Raw genomic sequence first — 25,040 nt, 5'->3', positions numbered from 1 at the left:
TGATACAGAGGAGACAGTCTCCCATATTACATCACATAAAAAAGGAGAAAATGAATAGGAGGGGGGGTGAACAAAGAGCGAGGATAACATACATTGACATCAGGGGGAACCCGGAATATCAAAGTTAGAGTTGGCAGGTGGTATACAAATCTCCCCCCTGTATCGATTCCACAGACCCCACACTGAAGACCATTACGGGGTCGGCTCCCAAATATTAAGGAGGCTTCTCCTAGCCTCCGGCTGCACAGTGATCCCCAAGACCCCACTCATCGTATTGTGTATCTCATTCCAGTACTCAGCTATATATCGACATTCCCGGGGGACATGGAGGAACGTACCAACAAGACCACACCCTCTTCTGCACAAATCCGTTTCAGATAGCCCCATCCGAACCAGCCGGGGTCCAGTGACATACACCCTGTGTAGTATTTTCAGCTGAACAAGCCTTCACCTTCCTTCGGAGATGACACGGCTGACTGCCAATCCTCATCATCTATTTCAATGCTATCTCGCATCCATTTATCCCTCAACTCCACAAGAAGATCTGCCCTATGATTAATCATTTTTTGTGAATCAGGGAGATAGTCATCTCTGGCATATGACCATCCAAAATCCTGTCTTCTAGGGGCGAGGCCTCGGGCAGGTCCGTCTCTGCTGGCAGAGCTGCCTTCAGCGCATGTGCGACTTGTGCATATCGGAAATACTCAGATCCCCCCTAGCTCAAATTCCGTCTGTAGTTCTTCGAACGTTTTAATCCTCCCCTTCACCCAGATGTCACCAATGGTTGAGATCCCAATCAAGTCCCACTTATCGAAACCTTTTGTGTGCCAAAGCTTTCCTAACTATTCCGACGCAAATAGCGGGGTAGCCATCGTCAATCGGTCCCTCCATCCCAATGAATTAGTGGCGTCATGCCATATCCGCACTGCATGTTTGGTAGGCCCCGTCAAATTCACAATCGAAGACCTATTATATAGTGCCCTATTATAATTACCTCCAGGGAGAAGCCACCTGTCCATCGCGTAACCAGGGTCCGAGACGGGCCCATAAGTCCCATGATTGATGGCCGCTAGCTGAGAAGCCATATAGTAACATTTGATATCGGGGAGGGCGATTCCCCCATCATACCAAGGGAGCGTCAGTTTGGCTAAGGCAATATGGGGCCTTCCCTCCCATAACAGACTACGCTGCAACCCTTCCACCTCTCGAAAATAACTAGCCGGGACCACATCCAACGTGTTTTGAAGGGCATAAAGGAAACGGGGCAGAGACATCATTTAAAAAAAGGATGTACGCCCCAATAGGGATAGAGGGAGCTTCTTCCAACCGGCCGTGTCAGTCCTCAATCTGAGCAAAGGGGGAAGGAGGTTCCTGGTGTAACGGATTGTAGAGTCCAATGAGATGAAGATCCCAAGATACTTGAACCCTTCTGTGGCGATTTGGATAGGACAATTTCGCGGGGGAACCGGAGCTTCCCCGCTAAGGACAAACAAAAGTGACTTCCCCCAGTTTATCGACAGCCCCGAATTTCTGCCAAAGGAGGCCAACACATCACATACCACAATTAGGGATTTCCTAGGTGAAGTTAAATGAAGCAGAATATCGTCCGCATGCAGCGAAATCCGGTCTTCCCACTGAGAAGATCATTGAATACCCCGAATCGAGGGCTCCAGCGGATCCAGGCCGCTAAAGGCTTCAAGGGCCAGCGAGAACAGAAGTGGAGAGAGGGGACAACCCTGTTGATTGCCCCGCCCAAGACAAAATGGCTCCGAGACCCGGTTGTTTACCACCACCTGAGCGAGAGGTTCAGTATATAGCAGGCGCACCCAGCGAATTAACTCCGGTCCGAAGCCAAATTTAGCCAGAACTACCCACAAATATGGCCATTCCACCGTGTCAAAGGCCATCGTTGCGTCAAGTGACGCTATTATGGCTGGCTCTCTTAGGGTATAGGACTTGGCTATTACCCCATGCAGCCTGCGCAGGTTTAAGGCCATGTTTCTGTGAGGAATAAAGCCCGTTTGATCCGGGTGTATCAGCCCGCTGATCACCCTAATCAATCTATTGGAGAGGAGCTTAGCAAGTATTTTAGGCTCTGCATTCAACAACGAAATTGGCCTATATGAGGCACAGTTCGATTTTGGCTTGCCCTCCTTGTGTATAACCACGATAGAGGCAAACCTCTGATCATAGGGCAATATCCCCGTCTCCCGGGCCTCCACAAACATGTCCTGCAGGTAAGACGCGATCTTATCTGGCCGTAACTTGTAAAGCTCAATGAGGAGCCCATTCGGTCCCAACGCCTTACCCGCAGTCCATGAGCGCACCGCCAGGGCCACCTCGTCGGCCGTGAAGGCGGCTTCCATGAGATCCCGGTCCTCACTCGACAAGCACGGCAACTGCAAGTCCCGCAGAAGCAGGTGAGAATACTCCTCCGGCAGATCCGATACCGATGTGTACACCGCTTGAAAATAATCGGCAAAACTGTCCACTATACTCTGTGGGTCCGTGAGTCGCATGCCCTCCGCAGTCACAATTTCCGGGACGACACGATCTGCCCTATATTTCTTCCAACCAGGCAATAAGTTTCCCTGCTTTCTCTCCAACATCATACAACCTACCCTGCTGCTCTCTACTCAGGGCTCTGGCAGTATCCGTGACCAGTGATCTATACTCGAGCTGCTTAAGCTTCAGAACATGCAGTTTAGACCGAGTCACCTCTTCTTCCAGCCCTAACTCAAGGTGCGCTATCTCAACCTCTGCTTCGACGACGTCTTTGTTCCTATCCCCTTTTTTCCCCCCTCTATCAGTGAGAGAGCCTGGCCTCTGAAAACCGTCTTGAATCCTTCCCAAAGTGAAACCGAGGAGGTAACCGACCCCTCATTCTCCAAAAAATAATTACTTCAAAGCTTTGATCAGTGCGTTCCGGATCTTAGGGTTTCGCATATGCCATGGATTAATGGGGGCCACTCTACCTCCTGGACCCAAGTTAATGCAAAATCGAAACCAGAGCGGAGAGTGGTCCGATATGCCCCTAGCAAGGTGTGTTGCTTCTACAATGTAGGTTGCCTGGGCCGCTGGCACCAGACAATAGACCAAGCGGGAAAGGCTACCATGGGCACCAGAATGAAAGGTGTACTGTTTTTGGTCCGGGTGAAGCAATCTCCAACCGTCCACCAACCCCATAGCTTCTAGAAAATCAGGCACCCACCTCTGAGCCCGCCCGCATCCCTTGGAGGATATCTATCCATGGCTCCAGATACCACTGCATTAAAATCTCCTCCCAAAATCGTCAGTGCCTCTGGGAGATCAAGGAGAAACTTCCCCAAATCAGAAAAGGTTGTGGCTTGCATACCAGGGGGAACGTAGACAGACAACAATGAGAGGGTGTGCCCCTCCCAACGACCCGTAACCCCAATATATCTGCCTCTATCATCCTCAATAACTGAATCTATCATCAACGGGAGCGCCTTCCGAATCAGGATTCCTACCCCCTAGATCCCGAGGTAAACCCTGCATGACCCACAAACTTATATCCCATTCCATGCATCTCCCGACAAGTGTTCCCAACTAAATGCGTTTCCTGGAGTAAGACCACATCAGGAGCATGACGTTTGAGGTACTGAAGCACCACACTGCGCTTGATTTTGTCCCCCAGCCCATTAACATTCCAGCTCAAAACCCTTAGTTCCCTACCCCCCATCATCACAAATGAAAAGGAAGTGGTCATCCCCCGCACCCTGCAACTCAAACATGCTAGTTTTCAATAGAGTGCCCAGAGACTCGATGCCCTTGCTGAAAATAACAAAAAACACAACAAACTAAACAAAAGAACAACCAAACCCCCCACCACACCCCCCCCCCCACACGCAAAACCTCCCTCCACTCTGCACCCCTACTCACGGCTTTCGCTCATCCCCAACGTGCAGTGTGCCTGTGGCCCTATAACTTAACTGATCTAACTAACTAAAAGATAGACTCCTGGAGGAGGATGACCCTTCGAATCCCCGCATGTCCCCAAGGATGTTACAGTTCCCGAAATCAGTCCGTGACCCACCCCAGCCCCGGCCAACACTACCAACATCAGTCAAGGCACTCATCATTCATGTTCTTGCGAGCCCTCTTCGCCATCTTTACTGCGTCGTTGCGGCTCCTCCCTAGAGGGAAGACTCTCCAACCAGTCCGAAGCAATTTCAGGATTATCAAAAAAGTATGCCTGGTCGTCGTGTTCCACTCGCAACTTGGCCGGGTACAACATGGCGTATTTTAGGCCTATGTCTCGAAGTCTCCTTTTGACGCCCATTAAGTTTTGTTGCTGTCTCTGAACCGCCTGTGTAAAGTCCGGGAAAAAACTAAGAGAGGAGTTCTCATACTTCAGGGGGCCCCCAGTCCTGGAGGACTGCAGGATAGCGTCTCTGTCCCTAAAGTTGAGCACCCTTGCAATCATCGGCCGAGGCTGAGCCCCAGGTTTTGGCCTTCCGCCCGGAACCCTGTGCGCTCTTTCCACTGTGAAGAAACGTCCCAAGCCTTTCGGTTTCAGGTGGTTAAGTAGAATGCCCTCCACAAAAAGGTCTGTGGCTTGACCTTCGTCCTTTTCCAGTACACCGATAATGTGTACATTGGTTCGGCGGGCTCTTCCTTTGTAATCGTCCAACTTGCGGCATGGGGCCTCTCCCGAGGCCTTGAGATTCCAAACCTCCTGTTGCAGCTGCGTCACATCCTCAGTGAGACTAGTCGCTTTGATGACAAGTGATTTTACTTTTTCACTGGTTTTGGTGAGGCCCGCTGGGATCAGATTGACCTCAATAGTGACCGTGTCCAACTTCTGACCGAGTGAGGACCTCACCCCTTCGATGGCGGCCATCACGTCCTGTAGTGTAGGCTCGAGTGAAGCCGTCGAGGTTTCTCCACTGCCTTCCTGCGTCTTCGCAGGCCCGGAAGGCGACCCTTTAGACTTCGTATATCGATCCATCTTATTGACTTGAGTGTGTCTGACACCTCTAGTAGTTGTAGGCGGTAGTTTGTCTGCGTCAGATCTCAACGCCATTTTCAGGAGAGCAGGCAAAGCAAAACCAACAAGGTGAGATGAGTACAGTGAAAGAGCTGGCCCTCTCACCCGCAGTGGACGGCCAGTCTCGATGAATATCCACTTTCGCGATGGCGCGCACTTCCAGTCCCTTACTCAGTGTCCGGGCCTCAGGATAGTCAACAAGCGAATTCCGGAGAAACCTGGCCCAAGATGGAGGTGGGCCAGCGATTTCCGGTTTCAGGCCCCGTTGTTGACAAACTCCGGCCGGGGCCTAATGCCAGCTCGGCACCCCGGCTTCCGGGGCGAGTAGGCCGCAATCTTCTTGGTGCTGTTACTTCGGTTACCGGAGGCTCATCAAGACGCCGATTTCAGCATTCAGCGCACTTTCAGTTCCGCAGCAGTAATCCACCGTCTGGTAACAGGATAAATAACAGGATATGCCCGGGGGCAGCGGGGGTCTCTGGAGCCCTAAGCTCACGCGGCCATCTTGGACGCGCGCGCGTGTAGCTCCTCTCTCCCCATCATCATTCTTTAGCTCACTCCGCCACCCCAGTTCAGACATAGCCATATGCAAATCAGTCTGACCCTCTGCCTCATGGCAATAGTCTAGCCCGAACTGCCTGTAGGAGAGTAGGGTATGTTTCCTATGGTTACCCCCACTTTTTGCTGTGTTTCACTGGTTTTTCGACTTCAGTCTGGCTGTGGCCCTGCTAATCAGGACCACAGCCTAGCTGTTTTCTCTCTAAATTGATTGCATGTACTTTAGGTACATACCAGATTGGTTACTGAGTTACCTTGTGAGCCCCTAGTCGGTACCCCAGAGGCCTACCAGGGGCTGAAGCATGTATTATGCCACCCCTGAGAAGCCTCCAAATTGCACCACAGGTCTGCACTTGCAGCCTGGGTAAGGTGGTGTAAGCACCCCTTACTTCGATATAGTATACCTATATCTACCTATATCTACATATATATATATATATATATATATATATATATATATATATATATATATATATATATATATATATATATATATATATATATATATATATATATATATATATATATATATATATATATATATATATATATATATATATATATATATATATATATATATATATATATATATATATATATATATATATATATATATATATATACACACATACACATAATAACCTATGAGTCACTCCTATGGCAGGCCTTGACAATCCTGAAGGCAGAGTGCTTGGTTTTTATGTGAGAGGGTGCCCTAGCATGAGCTGAGCCCCTTTGCAGCTTTTGGAAACCCTTCCTTACAGCTGTTCTATGATACAGCCATACCATATACTATTCTGTGCATTATAATCTTGCTGTAAATGCTAACGTTGCTTTGGCTGCATCAAAACATGTCGTGTTTGTTGTCAAACACTTTGGAATCCTACCCCCCTGCCAGTTCCGGCGGCGGGGATATAATTCCACCCTTCTAGAGGGAGAAGACATGTACACACTGGTACACCCGGTAAATGTTTTAAAGAGCCTCAGCATCACAAAGTGGATGCTGCTGCCACAGACACGAGTCTGACCTCCTGCTGCTGGACGAAACTCCGGCAGGGGAGGCCTGGGCAATAGGTTTCCCGTCCAGGGAGGTGCCAGCACCTTCCCAGACAGGCGTTAGTGTATTGGGGCAGGGTGGGTTGCATTCAGTGAATGCTTTTCAGGCACTGCCTGGGGCACACAAGATGCTCCATGCATTTCCCAGTTCAAACCGGTTGCTGGGGCACTCAGCCCCAGCTTTGGCACGAAACTGAACAAAGGGGAAGGGGTGTAACCACCCCCTCCTCAGGTCCTCCCATAGGTGGGACCCCAGAGTTAGCCCAACCCCTAAACTTAGTATAAGTATAGGAACCCAGTCCCTAGGACTTTAGATTACCCTGGACGAAACTCTGAAGACGAAATCTTGGACCTTCGACATTCCATATCGACTGGTAGTCGGAAGACATCTCCCTTGAGGCCAAGGAGTGACCTCCCTGTTCAAACAGGCACCAAATACGCATCTTGCCGGTCTGCATTTTCGAGGCTCCCGCCGGATCCTGGAGAATCTGCGACACAGGACACGGACTTCCAGACATCTCCAAGGCTGACAAGAGTCCCCAGCAGAGCTGAGACCTGTAGCTATCACGAGAGATGTGGGACCGGAACTCCTGGACATCCTGCAATTTTGCAACTGCACCTACTTCCCGAAGTTGTGCATTGGGGTATTTTATAAGCCCCTGCCCGAGCACCTTTTGCACCGAAGCACAGAGGCCTCCACTCCACGAGTGTTCCGTGAGCCTGCTTTCTTCACCACAGCTCGAGGCTCCTTCGCGATCCCTAGTCCGTTAGCTATCCTTTGTTTCTTGAGCTTTCCTGGTTGCTCCAGATGTGCTCTGACTCCCTTCCAAAGGGTGAGTCCCTCAGACTTTGCTGGTCTGCACCAAAGCCAATCTTGTCATCTTGCGTGTGTTGCTGTTGCCAAATCTTGTTGGGTCAAATCCGGATTCCAACACTGCAGCACTCAACATCCTTCGTGGGACAGCTCGAATAAAGCTCCTGGGCGTTATCGACACTTGGACTCTCAACATATTAAGAAGGTGTGGATTCATATTTTAAATAGCATGCCCATTGCTCAACATATTTTTAGGCTGCAGGTCAGATCCAGGTGCCTTGGTGTAGTGTTCTTAGGATCTCAAGCATGATGGTTCCCGGTGGTCATGATCTAGGTGGAGCTGTACACACTCTTCATCTTGGGAGGGGATGGCATTAGCTGCTGACTAGTCGGCTATATTTTCCTTCCAAGGCAGCGGCGCTACTGGGGAATAAATGGTGGCAGAGAACACTAGGCGATGCTACAGAGCCATAAACTATGCACCAATGTATGTGCCACAGCAAAAGAACCACTGGTTTATATAAGGAAGCAGCTCTCCAGTGTGTTTATCAGAGTAAAGCTGGAGACCAGGCGGGATCTTATGGTTTGGGGTTCAGGTGTGTGTGAATATTAGTGAGCGCAGAGGAACGTGGTCAATTTATTAGGATTATTTCTACCAGGGGGTGGTGATGGTGCTGAGTTCGGTATCTACTTTTCAAATATTAGTGAGCGCAGAGGAACGTGGTCAATTTATTAGGATTATTTCTACCAGGGGGTGGTGATGGTGCTGAGTTCGGTATCTACTTTTCACTATCTTCTGAAGACGACAATGTCCTGCCAGTAGGAGGTACCCACCACCAGGAGGGCCATAAACTTGATTGGGTAATCCCTGGTACCGGGAGGTGGGGCTACACCTGGGCAGAGATGTCTTATGAGATGGGAGCACTGCACTATAAAATAATGACAATGGGGGCAGGACCATTGTGGGCATTGAAGAGCTAGTCTACCAAGAGGCTCTACAAAGGCCATATCACTGGGTAACTAACTTTGAATCCCTCCTTTGGCATTCTAGCACTGGGTCCTCACAAGGGACCCGACCAACCACCTTGGCCATTGCATGCACTGTCTCTGGTAGGCTCCCCCTATGTCCAAGTTGTTGTCCTTCATTTCTGTCTACATCTAGAGCCTCACCAGTTTCCCGGTGCCCAAACACCAGCACTTCCTTTGTTGTCGCTAGTAAGAAAGTGCTGTTCTGTTGGGCATTGGTTGGCTCGGACCTCTACGGCACAGTGTTGTATGACTGCATGCTTGGACTAGGGCATACCGTGGTGGGACTGAACCACGCAAAGTCACTAGGACAGGTGTCTGCCTGAAGGGCAATACATGAAGGTTAATCATAGGCTATATGTCTCGTTGTTCCCAACATTGGTACCTGCAGTGTATCTATCCAAAGGCGCCAATCGTGTTCCCCTGTGATAGCATGTACCATCCCCCATCTTGTGAGTTGCAGCCTCCCTGTGCCCCAGATTGCAGTGAGCAGAGTCCAGGAAGTGGTTCGGAGGCAGACTAGTGCTGTCTCTTCCCCAAAACAAAAGTTTTAAAAAAACGATTTTCCCTTTCTGTGATTTCTGTCTATGCCTGTGGTTGTTACAGTTTAAAATTGTAGTTTTAACCTTGCTGTGATTGGATATTTTATCACCTGTTTTGTGTTTAAACTTTTTGTTTTTCCTGCCCATGATTGCTTCCATTTAACGTGTTGAATTGTGGGATTTCCAGTCAGAACTCTGTAGTTTTTCCCTCTCGTTGCTGATGACTTTCATTTTTGCCTCCAAATTTCTCCTTTGCTCTGTGCTAAGACCTGTATGTTAAAACAGTGCAAACCCAGCTACCATTTTGTGTTCACAAGCCAGTGAAGTATGTGAAAAAATTCCTAGGCAGTAACACACTGGAAAACATATGGCATAAAATGACAGCAAGAAAAAGGCCATAAATGGAAAAAAGGCTAAATTGGAGCGTAAATTTAGTAAACACAATTAAAAGCCATACAACTTACTACACAATAAAAGCTATATGATGACAGAACAATAAAATCAGAAGTTATACACAATAATATAAACAATAATCATCAACAAAAAACATCCTAACAAATTCTGTCAGTAGTATCCAGATAGGAAGTGGCGAATAAAATCGACGCGCGTTTCGGCGTGGGACACGCCTTCTTCAGGAGCCACACAAATTGTATATATAATAATCTGAAACATACATAAAAAGAAAAAAACCCATCACAAATTATTTTTTCACAAAATTACATTCCAAAGTGCATTTAATACTTTCCAAATTCCTGTAATGCATTAATGTATTTATAAAAAGGAAGGGTGCTTTCTGCTGTCATTTTATTTCCTATATATTTCATCTGGCTTTCCAAAGCAACATTTAATGTAACATGAGTACCCACAAAGTTAGATACGGAAGCAAATAGATAAGAGGGAGAGAAGAGATGAAAAAGGAGTGGGAAAGAGATAAAAGAGAATATAAAAAACAGTTCAGAGAAATAAAAACAGCATTTTGTTTCTGGCAAACATAATATATGACAATATATAACAATCAAGAAACAGGCTGCCAAACAATTCAATAGATCGTGTTTTGTGGGCTTAACTAGTTCCTAGTAACAAGGAGTTACTAAAAGTTACTGAAAGATATAACAATATCTAACATATTCATATGACAATTAAAATAATGAAAAACTTACTCTAAAGTAAAAAGATCACTGCATATAAAAAGGTGCCTTCAATATGAATCCAAGAATAGGGTGAAAACAGGAAACGATAAATTCCTAATTATGTAAAAACAATATAATGTTATAATTTGAGTTTCTTCTTCTATCCTCACATCCATTCATCACGAGTTAATAAATCAACAATTTGAACATTAGATGCCTTATGAGTGCCCTACTCAGTGTGGAAAAACAGATAGTATTAGGGACTACTACCCCTAGAACAACATAAAGCTATCAGCAATTGCGTAATCAAACCGGATTGTTAAACAAACCCTTAACAGTATCCTTTATATTCTCTTCCAATGTATGGGTACTAGGTATACACCTAGGAATACAGTCAAACCACAATGATGGAGCAGAGGATATTTAATAATAGGATGTAGCAGACCCCTCAAATATATTATTGTGTGGTCCCTATAATGCGGCAAATCGTAAAGTACAGAACATAGAGAAGACACATTGCCACAGTAAGCAGATATTGTATCGTTATCGAGGGCAACAAAGAAGCAACAATTGCAGGGGCCAATTATGCGAAAAAAGTGTGTAGCTTAAAGTTCTACGATGAGGGGGGAAAAAAGGAAGAAGAACACTCAAATTGTGCCCACCTTAAAAAGATTCTTTGTAACGGTGACTATTTCCTGGTGAATCAGGACAACGAATATGGGACACCGTATATGAATACAAAGCGCTGTGAGAAATTACAGGCCAATTCCTGAAAGGCTATAATAATTAAAAGCAAACCCAAATACCAAAACACAGGATTCGATAAATAATAACAATGACCGTTTAGGGAGGGTTATTACCTTAAAAAAGCTGGGCTCTTTCTTTCAAATGGACGCGGTGCAAGCATTAACTGCAGTGCTAGTAGGATAGGTGAGGAAGTAGTTCAGAAAATGCCTGTTGATATTCAGGAATCTGTTCATAAAATAATGAAACAAACCCTTTTCACATACATTGTTATCCCTGTCCTAGGAGTTTTGTTTACTCTACTATTCAGGGCGTCCTTGTTTTTTACAATCCACAAGCCAGTGAAACCAGCCCCCCTGCCTCCCCCCCCAGCAACAGGGATATTCTACATCAGAGGGTGCTTCTGTGAGCTGTTTAAACTGTATTTACTAGGGACTGTGCACTTCGTTTTTTGGCCAGGAGAGGGAGTAAAGTTTTATTCAAACAGTGGTGTTAGATTTTAAGTTAGTGAGGCCTTTACCTGCAGAAGTCCAAAGTGAAGATTTGAGCCTGTCTGTCTCCTAGGAGATTCTGAACAGGAAAAGCAGCTCCCCAGCAGGGCTAGTGTTCCAATTGGCTGACTGGGTCACCTGATTACTAGGGCTATAAAAGGCCAGGGTTAGGGCGTCGAGGCTATGGGCGGAGAGGACAAGGGCAGTTGCAGTTTGAGACTTTCTAGGGCCCAATATACATACCTCCCTTTATGCATTTATATACTTTTAATGTACTTATTGATCTATATATTTATCACTTTCTTCTAATTTAGCATTTCCAATGCACTTCCCTATTTCTCAGCATATACTTCGCTCAATATATCCTCTACATCCACTCTCTCATTTAACCCCAAACCCCATACCACTACTATAATCCCCAAAATAACCCTTTCTAGACTCTCTCCTTCTCTACCCCTCCTTGAATAATCTTACACCTCTTTTACTATACCGATCCCCCCAAAAAAACCTTTCTAAACTCTTCCCTCTTTTCTACCCCTCCCCAACCCTTCTCAATCCAAATAACTGACTAACATATCCACCACTAAAATTACTTTCATGTTTCACCATACTAATTCAACACTAATCCTGATGGGTTCCAGAGTAGCGTGCTACTTGCGCTTCAAAACCCCATCAGGGGTAGCAAACGCTATATAAATACAAACCTCTTTCCCTTCACTATCCCGCCACCTACCCTTCTCTACCCAAATAGCTGAATAACATATCCACTACTCAAATTACTTCATATGTTACTATACTAATTTTCAGCACTAATCCTTTATGAGTTCCGGAGTGGCGTGCTAATCGCAAGAAAAGCACTTCCAACATCCATCAGGGATAACAAGTACTATATGAATGCCCACCTTTCTTCCCCTTTTATGTCTCCACTATCCTTCTCACTCCAAATAACTGACTAATATCCACCACTGAAATTACTTTCATATTTCACCATATTAATTCACCACTAATCCTTTATGGGCTACCTGAATAGCATGTTTCAACACCCCATCAGGGGTAACAAGCCCTATATAAATACAAACCTTTTTTCCTCCTCTATCCTTCTGCTATCATTCCCAATCCTAGTAACTGACTAACCAATCCACCACTTAAAATGTACTCGCATGTTTCACAACACCAATCCTCTATGGGTCCCGGAGTAGCATGCTACCCGCCGAAAAAGCGCTTCAACGCCTCGTCAGGGGTAGTAAGCGTTATATAAATGCAATTACAATACAATACAACTAAAGCACCCGACATCGGCTGGCATCTTCTTGTTGCCATCCTGGTCACTGGCTAGTGACCCAGACTCTGTCCCCTCTGCTGTCAGGTTCTTCAGATCTCCGATCCACCCTTAATTCCACCCGGACACTTTTCCTCTGGTCGCCTGCAGCACTTCTTCGCAGTTCTCCATTGTAATTGACAATGAAACCAGACACCAAAAGACACCTATGCACCCGGCTTTCCTGGGTGAGGTAACACAAGTACTCCGGTGCTCCCGAGGATCTTGACTCTCGAAGTGTCTTAAGTTTAAAAGGGTTCCATCGTAGTTCACTCCCAAGTGCCCTTAACCTTTAAAATTGTAACTTGTATTTCCTCCATAGAAGTCAATGGTGATTTGCTGCTGTGTTTAGATACTGCATGCATCCCTCGTGGGTCTCCTGCGTCCCTACCTTGGATGGTTCCTGGTGGCCCCAGCGGTTCTACAGGCCCTAGGCTTAACTTCTAACTCTCACGTGGTTCTTATACCACTTTTTTAGTATATGGTTTGTGAGGCCCCTATGACAAAATGTATACTGTGCTAGTTTACTGTGTGCTATTGAAGTTCTTGTATTGTACTTTGGCCTCTAGCCTCATAAAGAGACTAGAGGGGTTGTGTTTAGAATAAATACATATATTTTATATATATACCTTGTGTGGTGTACTTTCATTTGATCATTCAAGAGATTATAGACTGGTAACACAAGTTGCTTTACATTCCTTCAAGACTTAGCCTGAAGGCTGCTCTGCACAGCTACCAATAGGATGGCTTTCTATAAAGGTTGTCTTAAACCTACCATCAAGAAGGGTCGTTTGGACTGGTGCAAGGTGCCCACTAGAATAGTGGACATCATATGCCAGGCCAACTTCTCACATTGGTGACAACGGTGGGATTCGAATCCACGCCTCCGGAGAGACTGGAGATGAGGAGGACCAGAAAGGGCTGCCCTTGTCCTCCCAAGTATACCTAGTGTGTGCCCAGAAGGAACAGATCACCTTCAGTGGAATCTACTCATTCTGGTACATCTATAGGGCCTTCTGCCTCTTCTCATAAGAGGGGTACCACACTTAAGAAGAGGGAACATGGAGCTAGGATGAGAGAAGCCAAGCTTAGGCTCAGGAGACAAGAAGTCACCTTAGAAAAGGAGACCCTAGCTCTTGAAAGAGAGAGACAAAAGATGGGGCTAGAGCCCCATGGTGACAGCATTATCCCTAGAGGTAGGGATATGTCTTATGACCATAGAAACCTGAACAAGATTGTCCCCCCATCGTCAGGGGATGACATCCACAAGTGGATTACTGCACTGGAGAGGTCCTGCAAGGTGCAGAAGGTTCCCCAGGGGCAGTGGGCAGCAATCTTGTGGCTCTCCTTTGCAGGCAAAGGTAGAGACAAGCTCCTCACTGTAAGAGAAGAGGATGCTGACAATTATACTGTCCTGAAGAGGGCTCTAATTGATGGGTTTCGCCTAACCACTGAACAGTGTAGGTTGCAGTTCAGAGACCGCCAAAAGACACAGACTCAGGACTGGGTTGACTTTGTAGATTATGCTACTAAGGCTCTGAAGGGCTGGTTGCTGGGCAGTAAAGTGTGTGACTATACAGGATTGTGTAATCTAATCACGAGAGAACAGATTCTTAATAAGTGTCAGAACCAGCTGTTGCATCACCACTTGGTTGACTCTGATCTGACCTCTCCCCAAGAATTAGGAAAGAAGGCAGACAAATGGGTCAGAACCAGGGTGAAGCAGAAGGTACAGAACCAAGGTGGTGACCAAAATAAGCAAGACCAAAAGGGTGGGGAGAAAGGTAAAGACCAGAAGACTTCACAAGGTCCCCAAAAAGCTTCTAATGGTGGGGGTCCCCAATCTAAAAAGAAAGAATGCCAAAGAAAACCATGGTGCAAAGTTTGTAAGGTTACTACTCACTGGACTAGTGATTGCACCAAAAAGGAGACCGCTCCAGCCACCATTGCCTCTAAGGCACCTGTTCCCCCTAGTACAGCTACAAGTAGTGGCTCCCAGCAGAAGGGTGTAGTAGGGTTAACCCTGGGATCTGAGATGGACTCTGGCCTAGTCAGAGTGCCAACTCAAGCTGTTTTGATCTGTGAAGGAGGCATGGATATGACCTCCTCTGTGAGCCCCAATACTTTGGGCGAGTACAGACAAACACCTTTAATCAATGAGAAAAAAGCTGAGGCCTACAGGGACACAGGAGCCAGTGTCACAATGGTGATACCAGGCCTTGTGAACCCTGGACAAGTCATACTTGGTGAGACTTACCAATTGATCAACACCAGCAGTGTCAGGACCACACATGCCCTGGCAGTTGTTGATTTCTCCTGGGGAGGGGTAACTGGCATTAAGAAGGTTGTGATCAGTGAAGACCTCCCTGTAGAATGTTCGCTTGGCAATGATTTGGAAACTTCAGCCTGGTCTGAAGTGGAGTTGAGGACCCATGCAGCAATGCTTGGAATTTCTGCACACGTGTTTGCTGTGACTAGGTCACATGTCAGAAAGTCCAACACTGGACAGGCACTGGACTCTGGAATAATGGACCAGTTGCCTACCAAGAAAAGGAGCAGTAGGGTAAAGGCAGTGCCTTCCCCCTGACACAGAGTGAGGATCAGTCTTCTGAGGAAACTGATTGTGAGCCTGAAGAAGGAACTGTCCCAGAAGAGCTTGAGCCGGATCAGGTTGAGTTTCTAGGGACAGGGGGCCCTTCCAGGGGAGATCTGAGCCAGGCACAGTTGAGCTGCCCTTCTCTTGAACCCCTCAGACAGCAAGCTGCGGCTGAGGCTGCTGGGAATGCTAGTGACATCCATAAAATCTATTGGGATGATGGACTCCTGTATTCATAGAGTAGAGACCCCAAGCCTGGTGCATCCAAGAGGTTGGTCATTCCTTTGGCATTCAGGGGCTTCCTATTGGCACTAGCCCATGATATTTCCTTAGCAGTACATCTAGGCCAGAACAAGACTTGGGACAGAATTGTCCCTCACTTTCACTGGCCCCACATGTCTGAAGACACCAAGGAGTTTTGTCGCTCCTGTGTAACCTGCAAGCCAGTGGCAAAGCAGGTGGCACTACAAATACCCCCCCTTATACCACTACCTGTGGTGGGAGTTCCCTTTGAACGTGTAGGGATTGACATTGTTGGACCAATGGGTCCCCAAACTGCATCTGGGCACAGGTTTATCCTAGTGGTAGTGGATCATGCCACTAGGTACCCAGAGGCAATTCCCATTAGGTCCACTAAAGCACCTGTTGTGACAAGAGCCCTCTTGGGTTTTCTCAAGAGTGGGGTTCTCTAAGGAGGTAGTGTGTGACCGAGGTGCAAACTTTATGTCTAGCTACTTGACTACAATTTGGAAGGAGTGTGGAGTAAACTACAAGTTCACCAAACCCCATCATCCACAGTGCAATGGTCTAGTTGAAAGGTTCAACAAGACCTTAAAGGGTATGATTAAGGGTCTCCCAGAAAAGCTCAGGTGGAGATTGGATATCCTGCTACCCTGCCTTTTGTTGGCATACAGGGAGGTTCCACAGAAGGGGGTTGGCTACAGCCCATGTGAACTTATGTTTGGGCACCCTGTTAGAAGACCACTTTGTCTGGAGAAGGAGGAATGGGAGTTACCTATCAAACCCCCTAACCAGGATATTGTGGAGTATGTACTTGGTCTCCGCTCCAGGATGGCTGAGTACTTGAAAAAGGCAACTAAAAACCTTGAGGCTAGCCAGAAATTACAGAAAGCCTGGCATGACCAAAAGGCTGTACTGACTGTTTACCAGCCAGGACAGAAAGTGTGGGTGTTGGAGCCTGTGGCCCCAGCAGCTCTCCAAGACAAATGGAGTGCACCCCACACTATTGTTGAACAGAAGGGAGAGGTTACCTATTTGGTAGATCTTGGAACTCCCAGGTGCCCATATAGGGTGCTTCATGTAAACAGACTGGAACCATATGTTTACAGGGCAGACATGGGCTTGCTCATGGCTACTGATGAAGGACAGGAGGAAGAGAGTGACCCTCTCCCAGACCTGCTCTCTCACAACCCTGATGATGGATCCGTTGATAGAGTAGCCTTGGCAGGCAGCCTAACTCATTAGCAGCATACTGATTGCAGACAAGTTCTCCAACAGTTCAGACATCAGACGTATGTTTTCACTGACTCCAAGTCAGACTACCTGGTACACTCATGAAGTGGACACTGGGGACAGTCTGCCTGTTAAAAATAAGGTTTACAGGCAACCTGATCATGTCAGGGACTGTATCGGAACAGAAGTCCAGAAAATGTTGGATCTGGGAGTAATTGAACCTTCAGATAGCCCTTGGGCTAGTCCAGTAGTCCTAGTACCCAAACCTCACACCCATGGTAGTAAGAGAGAGATGAGGTTTTGTGTAGAATACAGAGGTCTCAATGCAGTCACTAGGACTGATGCCCATCCAATTCCAAGAGCAGATGATGAGCTCATAGTTATGTTGGCATCTGCCAAATGTTTTAGCACATTTGATCTAACAGCTGGCTTCTGGCAGATCAGACTCGCTGATGATCTAAAGCCAAAAACAGCATTTTCAACCCCTAGTGGATATTATCAAGTTGTGGTAATGCTCTTAAGTCTGAAAAATGCACCTGCCACATTTCAAAGGTTTATGTTTATGCGATTTTTATAGCGCACAAATACCCGGGGGTGTCTCGGCGCTTAACTGATCCGATGAACTATAACAGATCTTAGTGTGGGAACAGCCAGGTTTTTAATTTCTTCCTAAAGCTGAGGAGAGTGGGGGCAGTTTTGATGGTAAGAGGAAGTGAATTCCATAGTCTGGCTGTGAAGATCACAAAGCATCTGTCGCCCCAGTTAGCTTTCCGTGTGCGTTGGACTTTGAGCAGGTGGGCTGAAGATGAGCGAAGGGTCCTGGGGTTTTCGCGAGGACGAAGGGCCTCTTTAGGAAACTGCGGGCCAGAATTGTTGATGGCTTTATAGGCAATGCACAATACCTTAAATTTTGTGCTGCTTCTGACCGGGAGCCAATGAAGCTGTCGAATGTAAGGAGTGATGGAGGTGAACTTGGGTATGCCCAGTAAAACTCTGGCTGAGGCATTCTGCACTAGTTGAAGCCTGTTGAGAACTTTTTCCTGTGCATTGAGAAGGAAGGCATTACAGTAGTCTGTTCTGGCACGAACGAGGGTGCTTATCAGAGTTTTACCAGCTGAAGTGGGAAGGTAGGGAAGAAGCTTCTTGATCTTCTTTAGAGTGAAGAAGGAAGTGGAGACTATTGAGTTGACATGGTGGTGGAAGAGCAGTCTGTCGTCAAACATGACTCCGAGGTTGCGAACCTTAGTGACGGGTTCTGGAGGAGGTCCCATTTCCTTGGGCCACCAGAGGGGGGACCAGGCAGGTTCTAGTTTCCCATATGTCATTACCTCTGTTTTTTTTAGAGTTTAGTTTTAGACAGTTTGATGACATCCAGGAGCTGATGGCAAGCATTCCCTCTTGGAAGTTTGCTGCAACTGCAAGTCCATCATGATGTATAGATAGAACCAGCTGGGTGTCGTCAGCATAGGTTGTAAGGCTAATGCCGTAGGATTTGATCACCCTCGCTAAGTCCGAAACATAGATATTAAACAAGGTCGGACTTAGCGAGGAGCCCTGCGGTACTCCACAAGTAAAGGAGAACGTGTGGGAGAAGAAAGGGCCTAGTTTTACAGCTTGTGAGCGGTTGGTCAGGAAGGAAGCGAGAAGTTCTTGGGCTTTGTTATGGATGCCAATTGATGAGACACGGTCGATCAGGGTGGCATGATCGACCGTGTCAAAAGCTGCGGATAGATCAAGCAGTATTCATACTGCAGCGCTGCCTTTGTCTAAAGTCATTCTTATTTCGTCAGCTGCTTTTATTAAGGCTGTCTCAGTTCCGTGTCCCTGCCTAAATCCAAATTGGGTGTCGTCTAGCAAGTTATTTTCATCAATGAATTTGGAAAGTTGTATATTCATTAATTTTTTCAAATATTTTTGCAGGGAAAGGAAGACAGGCAATGGGTCTGTAGCTGGAAGGGGAAAAGGGATCAAGGGTGGGTTTTTTCAAAAGTGGCTTGATGATGGCCTTTTTCCAGACTGAGGATATGAGCCAGTAGTGAACATAGTATTGCAGATATTGGTCAAGGCAGGTGTGATGGCATTAGGGATGAGGTTGAGGATGGAAGGAGGACATAGATCTAGGGGTGATAATGGTTTGGTGCTGGAAATTAGACGAGAGACTTGTTCCTCAGAGACTGAATTGAATTTACAGAAAGAGGGAGCGGTGGTGGCTGAAGGTTGGTTAGCTGTAGTGGTTGAATCTGGTTCGGGAAGAAAGGCTGAGAAAATGGATGTGACTTTGTCCATGAAGAAGTCTGCAAGGGATTTGCAGAGCGGTTGGGACGTGTCAGAAGGGGGAGTGGGGGGGAGGGGGGGTCTGAGAGATGGTTAACCACCTGAAACAACTTTCTTGCCAAAAACAGCATTTTCAACCCCTAGTTGATATTATCAAGTTGTGGTAATGCTCTTAGGTCTGAAAAAGGCACCTGCCACATTTCAAAGGTTGGTGAATAAAGTCTTAAAAGGCCTGGCGAACTATAGTGCAGCTTATCTTGATGATATTGCTGTCTTTAGCTCCACCTGGGAAGATCACCTGATCCACCTGAAACATTTTTTGAGGCCCTGCAGAAGGCAGGCCTAACTATCAAGGCTACTAAGTGCCAGATAGGGCAGAGTCCGGTTATGTACCTGGGCCACCTTGTAGGTGGAGGCCAGGTTCAACCACTGCTGAGCAAAATCCATACCATAATGGACTGGGTTGCTCCAACCACCCAGACTCAGGTCAGAGCTTTCTTAGGCCTGACTGGGTACTATAGGAGATTTGTCAAGGGGTATGGTTCCATAGTGACACCCCTGAGTGACTTAACGTCTAAAAGAATGCCTAAGAAAGTTCAGTGGACAGTCAGCTGTCAAAAGGCATTTGATGACCTGAAGCAGGCCATGTGCACTGCTCCAATTCTGCAAAGTCCTAACTACTCCAAAGAATTCATTTTTCAAACAGATGCTTCTGAGTTGGGGGTAGGGGCTGTGCTGTCACAAATGAATGATGGTCAGGACCAGCCAGTAACTTTTATTAGCAGAAGGCTGACCCCTAGAGAGAAACGTTGGTCAGCTATTGAGAGGGACGCCTTTGCTGTGGTTTTCGGCTCTGAAGAAGCTGAGGTCATACTTGTTTGGCACTCACTTCACAGTTCAGACAGACCTCAAGCCCCTCTTATGGCTAAAACAGATAAAGGGTGAAAAGGTGAAGGGTACATTTCCCTGCAGAGGATGGACTATACAGTGGAACTTAGGCCTGGGAGTAACCATGCCAATGCAGATGGACTATCCAGATTTTCCACTTCGAACATGAAGATTCAACTGGTCAAGGTTAGTTTAATGTCCCTGCGTTTGGGGGGAGGGGGTTGTGCATGAGAGTAGGGTCTGCTTTCTATGGTTACCTCCACTTTTTGCTGTGTTTCACTGGTTTTTCGACTTTAGGCTGGCTGTGACCCTGCTAATCAGGACCAAATCCTAGCTCTCTCTAAATATATTGCATGTACTTTAGGTACATACCAGATTGGTTACTGAGTTACCTTGTGAGCCCCTAGTATATGGTACCTTAGGTACCAAGGGCATAGGTACCCCAGAGACCTACCAGGGACTGAAGCATGTATTTTGCCACCCCTGGGAAGCCTTCCAAAATGGCACCACAGGTCTGCATTTGCACCCTGGGTAAGGTTGTGTAAGATATATATATATATATATATATATATATATATATATATATATATATATATATATCTCCCCCCATGGGAGGCCTTGACAATCCTGAAGGCAGAGTGCTTGGTTTTGTGCCAACCATGTCTTCCCTGGACCGGAAACAAGCATCATGGGACCGGTTTTTGGCTAATCAGCCAGGCTACCTGGAATCCAGTGGCAAAGTGAGCAAGGGATCCACGTCTGGGCATACCCTGCCAACTTAGGGCAAACAAAGCAAAACCAAAGGGGATGATGGGCGGGGTGTTGAACATTGCAAGCACTCACCCCCAGTCAACTGATCTGGGTTTAATCCATCAGCATTCTTTAGCTCACTCCGCCACCCCAGGGTCAAGACTGATTTGCATTTGGCCATGTCTGGTCTGGAGTGGCGTGGTGAGCAAAATAACGATGGATTAAACCCAGATCTGTGACTGGGGTGAATGTTTTGCCAATGTGCAACATTCCGTCCATCACCTTGTGTTTGCCCTATGTGGGAAGGGTATGCCCAGATGTGGTTCCCGTGCTCACTACGCTACTGGAGTCAAGCTATCCTGGCTGATGACGGCTGATAGCCAGAAACCGGTCCTAGGATGCTTGATACCGGTCCAGGGAAGACATGGCTTGGCAGTTCGGGCTGGACTGTTCCCATGAGGCACAGGGTCAAGGCTGATTTGCATATTGTCATGTCTGAACTGGGATAACGTGGTGAGCAGAATAACGATGGATTAAACCCAGATCTGTGACTGAGGGTGAATGTTTTGCCAATGTGCAACATTCCGTCTATCACCTTGTGTGTTGGTGGCCGTAAACCGGCTGCAGCACAAGCTCAAAATGAAAATGAGTGTTTTTGTTAATCCCCGCACCTCATGGGAGGCATCTAATGGTGCCTGCCACACGGTGCAGGCATTAACCGGGAGGCAAAATAGGTGCACACCTCACCACCACCCACGCCCTCCCGGGTCTCCAATTGGTGGCCGCTGTGGCAAGGGGGCCCTGCTAAGAACCCTCGAAGTCGCTTTCTGACAGACTTTTCACGTCCGAAAATCAACATCATAATCCCCATGGCATAAACACCATACATTGCGGATTATGAGTGGCCGACGGGCTGCTTGAGTCTATCGGATACCAGTCGGCCTGACAATTTGTTTCAAATCTGACAGTATCACAATGGGACCATAAGTGTATTTTACAAAAACACATGTGAAAATATTATCTCTCTTCAGAGGATAGCTCAATTACCCCTTCCTCTAATATAAACCCAAAAATGTTTCATAGAGTCTTGTATGTGTGCATTCAGTCTATTCCAAATTAGTTTTCAGTAGTAGTAGTAGTAGTACAATTAGACAATTATAATATTGACTGTTAATATAGAATCATCTTGTTTTCTCCACTGTTGCTGTATGTATTTGCTGTCAAATGTGGAAGAAGTATTCTTTCCAGTGTTCGCTTTAAGAAGAGTTTGGCTTTTAGTGTTTTCAAGCGGCTCATGAGTAGAATTAGTTTCTTGGTCATGTGACCACTTCAGAAACTGACAGAACTTTATAATTGCAGTATCTCTTTGCGAAGATGACAGACTCCGATATCCACAACTGGAAGCTTGCCACTAAGTGCAGCTCCAGCAATGACCTAACAGGGTGACTGGAAAAATGAGGAGAATAAAAAGAGAACCCATTACCATCTGAGTGATGCTTCTTGGAGCAAGGTGATTACTCGGTCTTCAACTGTCCTCACACTAGGATGTTTTCACCGTAGAGTCCCAGCTGGAAGAACTTTAATTGATCTCAAAAAATTAGTTTGCAAATGTACATGAAAATTACAGTATATACATTTCCATTTAAACAATACCATTTATTTTATCGCTTTACTAAATATATGTAGTGTACTATTATCATAAAATAAGCCACATGAAGGGTGCACCAGGGGGCATTTCAACAGCTATAGGCCTAGATTTAGAGATATCTTGTAGACCCTGAGTTGGCTACCCAGTGTTAACTCGTTCTTTACAACAAGACTTATACATACCCAGCCTTCTATCTTCTCAGAGTATTGTTGGGGACTCCTCCAAAACAAATAAGTTTGTTTTTGGTGATTGCCTAGTGGAAACCTGCAATCTGTATTGACAAGGTCTATTTCATAATCGGAGAGAGGGTTTTGAATCACTTTACTTGTACCCTATTGAAAAGCATTTGCCAAGGTTAACAGTGCACAAAAGCATGTAAATAAAAGCATGTAAAAAAAGACAATTTAAAAATTTCTGCATCTATGTGATTGTTTCAGGTTTCTCCTTTAACTTTGCACACATTCCATACAAAGGAAAAAAGCCATTACGAGACTTGATGGGATCAAATAAAAATCGTAATAGCATTGAATCGTCAAATATAGAATGGAGTTCTGGCAGTGAAAATAAACCAACTTATGATATAGAACAGAAATTTCAAAGCCAGCAAGAAGAAATTGAAAGTCTAAAGAAAGAGCTATCTAGTCAAAAGGTATGTATTTGGCAGGTTGACTAAATGAAGTGCATATAATTTTACTGGGGGGTGAAAAAGTAATAGGTAAGATGTTTATTGTGGAAATATGTTATCCTTGTGGTTTAGACAGGATTTTTGATATTCAAAGGTGTAAATTCTTTGCTATGTGTCTATCCCAGAACTCCTTTAAATTGTCTAGTTTCTGTTTTTAAATTATTTTCACAGATAAAATGTCACTCTGAAGGCAGCATCTTCTGCTATTTCATTTTTTAAATTAAATCCAGTGGAAGCATATTTTCATAATCTGCGAAACTAGGTTGAGTAAATCAAATTTCAATTTCCTTTTTTGCAAAAAAAAAAGAAATAGCTAGAAATAACAGCAAATGCTGCACATAAGCATATACTTATTTCTATGGGCTAGTACCATGTTCCTCCTTTTGAGTGTGCGCAAGGAACCTGGGGTCTTTTTGCGGAATCTTCTCTCAACAGCTTCACTTTTTCCGTTACTTGATGAGCAAGCTCTCAGTGTCTCACATTCACAACTTGGTCTGTTTTGGCTTGGAACACAGTTTCAAAGAATGCTATCTTTCCATTGTCATATTTTCCAAGAATCTCAACATGTGGATATCTGGTGTCTCTCCTGTTCTTGTTTTAGCAGAATGTTCTATCTACATTACCTTTTCTGAGATTAGAATGCCTAGATAAGCAAAGTCTTTAATTTTCTTTGCAAGTCTTCACTAATATAAAAATTATTTTGTTTGCTTTCTAGACTCCAGGACATGTTACATTTCTCTTATTTGTAATACCCAAGTTTTTCAAATTATATTCTCATTTTGTCCAGGAGAGATTGTAGTCAGTTGCTTGTTCTTACTATATTTACTATATCCTTGTTAAACATCCTATGTAATTCCTCAATGTCTTCAGCAAATGTTTTACTTTTCAATTCAATAATCTTTATTCAGATACAAAATATCCATGAAAGCACATGTCAAAAATACCAGCAACATATCATTTTTGTTAAAAACACAATATAAATAGATAAAAAGATTATCAAAATACAAAGACTTCCATTATGAATATATGTTAAAAAGAACGTTTTGTACAAAACAACAATAACCTAGAAAAAGTTAAAAACGGGTAGGTGGCAATATAATAATGCTGCTACTGCTCGAATAGCCAAGTCTTGAGGAGTCTTCTGAAGGTTAGCAGGTCCTGGGAGGATGGGGAGGGTGTTTCAGGTTTTGGCGGCGAGGTGGGAGAATGATCTGCTGCCAGAGGTCGCTCTTCGGATGCAGGGGACAGTGGCGAGGTCGAGGTCGCTGGAGCGGAGCTGGTGGGTGGGGGTGTAGAAGCTGAGTCGTCTGAGGTATGCTGGTCCGGAGTTATGGAGTGCCTTGTGTGCATGGCTGAGGAGCTTGAAGGTGATCCTCTTGTTGACTGGGAGCCAGTGAAGTTCTTTCAGGTGCAGAGTGATGTGGTTGGGGCAAGAGATGTCGATGATCAGGCACCCACAGGCGTTTCGGATGCGTTGAAGTCGTTTCAGGAGTTTGGCCGATCCTCCTGCGTAGAGGGCGTTTCCGTAGTCCAGCCTGCTACTGACGTGGGTCTGGGTGATCGTTTTTCTTGTTTCGGTGGGGATCCACCTGTTGATCTTACGGAGCATGCGGATGGTGTTGAAGCAGGAGGATGAGACGGCGTTGACCTGTTTTGTCATGGATAGGGTAGAGTCGATGATGAACCCTAGGTTACAAGGGTGGTCGATGGGTGTTGGAGCTGTTCCTAGTGCGATCGGCCACCAGGAGTCGTCCCAGGCTGTGGGGGTGGGGCCGAGGATGAGGACTTCTGTCTTGTTGGAGTTTAGCTTCAGTCGGCTGTTCTTCATCCACTCGACGACGGCTTTTATTCCTTCGTGGAAGTTGGTTTTGGCGGTGAGGGGGTCCTTGGTGAGGGAGAGGATCAGCTGGGTGTCATCGGCGTAGGAGATGATGTTGAGGTCGTGCAGTCGGGCGACGTGGGCGAGCGGTGCTATGTAGATGTTGAACAGTGTCAGGCTGAGGGATGAGCCCTGGGGTACGCCGATCTCGGTGGCT

General features: G+C 46.0%; 1 protein-coding gene across 1 annotated transcript in view; it reads left to right on the top strand.

The window, feature by feature from the left end:
• TBC1D2B (TBC1 domain family member 2B) overlaps positions 1 to 25,040 on the top strand; it is a 259,910-nt gene that overhangs the window by 80,457 nt on the left and 154,413 nt on the right. Inside the window, exon 5 of the mRNA XM_086959405.1 lies at positions 22,757 to 22,968. Within this exon, the coding sequence (XP_086815531.1) occupies positions 22,757 to 22,968 (212 nt within the window). The remainder of the gene's footprint in view (positions 1 to 22,756; positions 22,969 to 25,040) is intronic.

The sequence above is a fragment of the Lissotriton vulgaris genome, chromosome 2_2, assembly GCF_964263255.1.
Source record: "Lissotriton vulgaris chromosome 2_2, aLisVul1.2, whole genome shotgun sequence".
NCBI lineage: Eukaryota > Metazoa > Chordata > Amphibia > Caudata > Salamandridae > Lissotriton > Lissotriton vulgaris.
The sequence above is the reverse complement of the archived record's forward strand: the minus strand, read 5'-3'. Positions and strand labels throughout refer to the sequence as shown.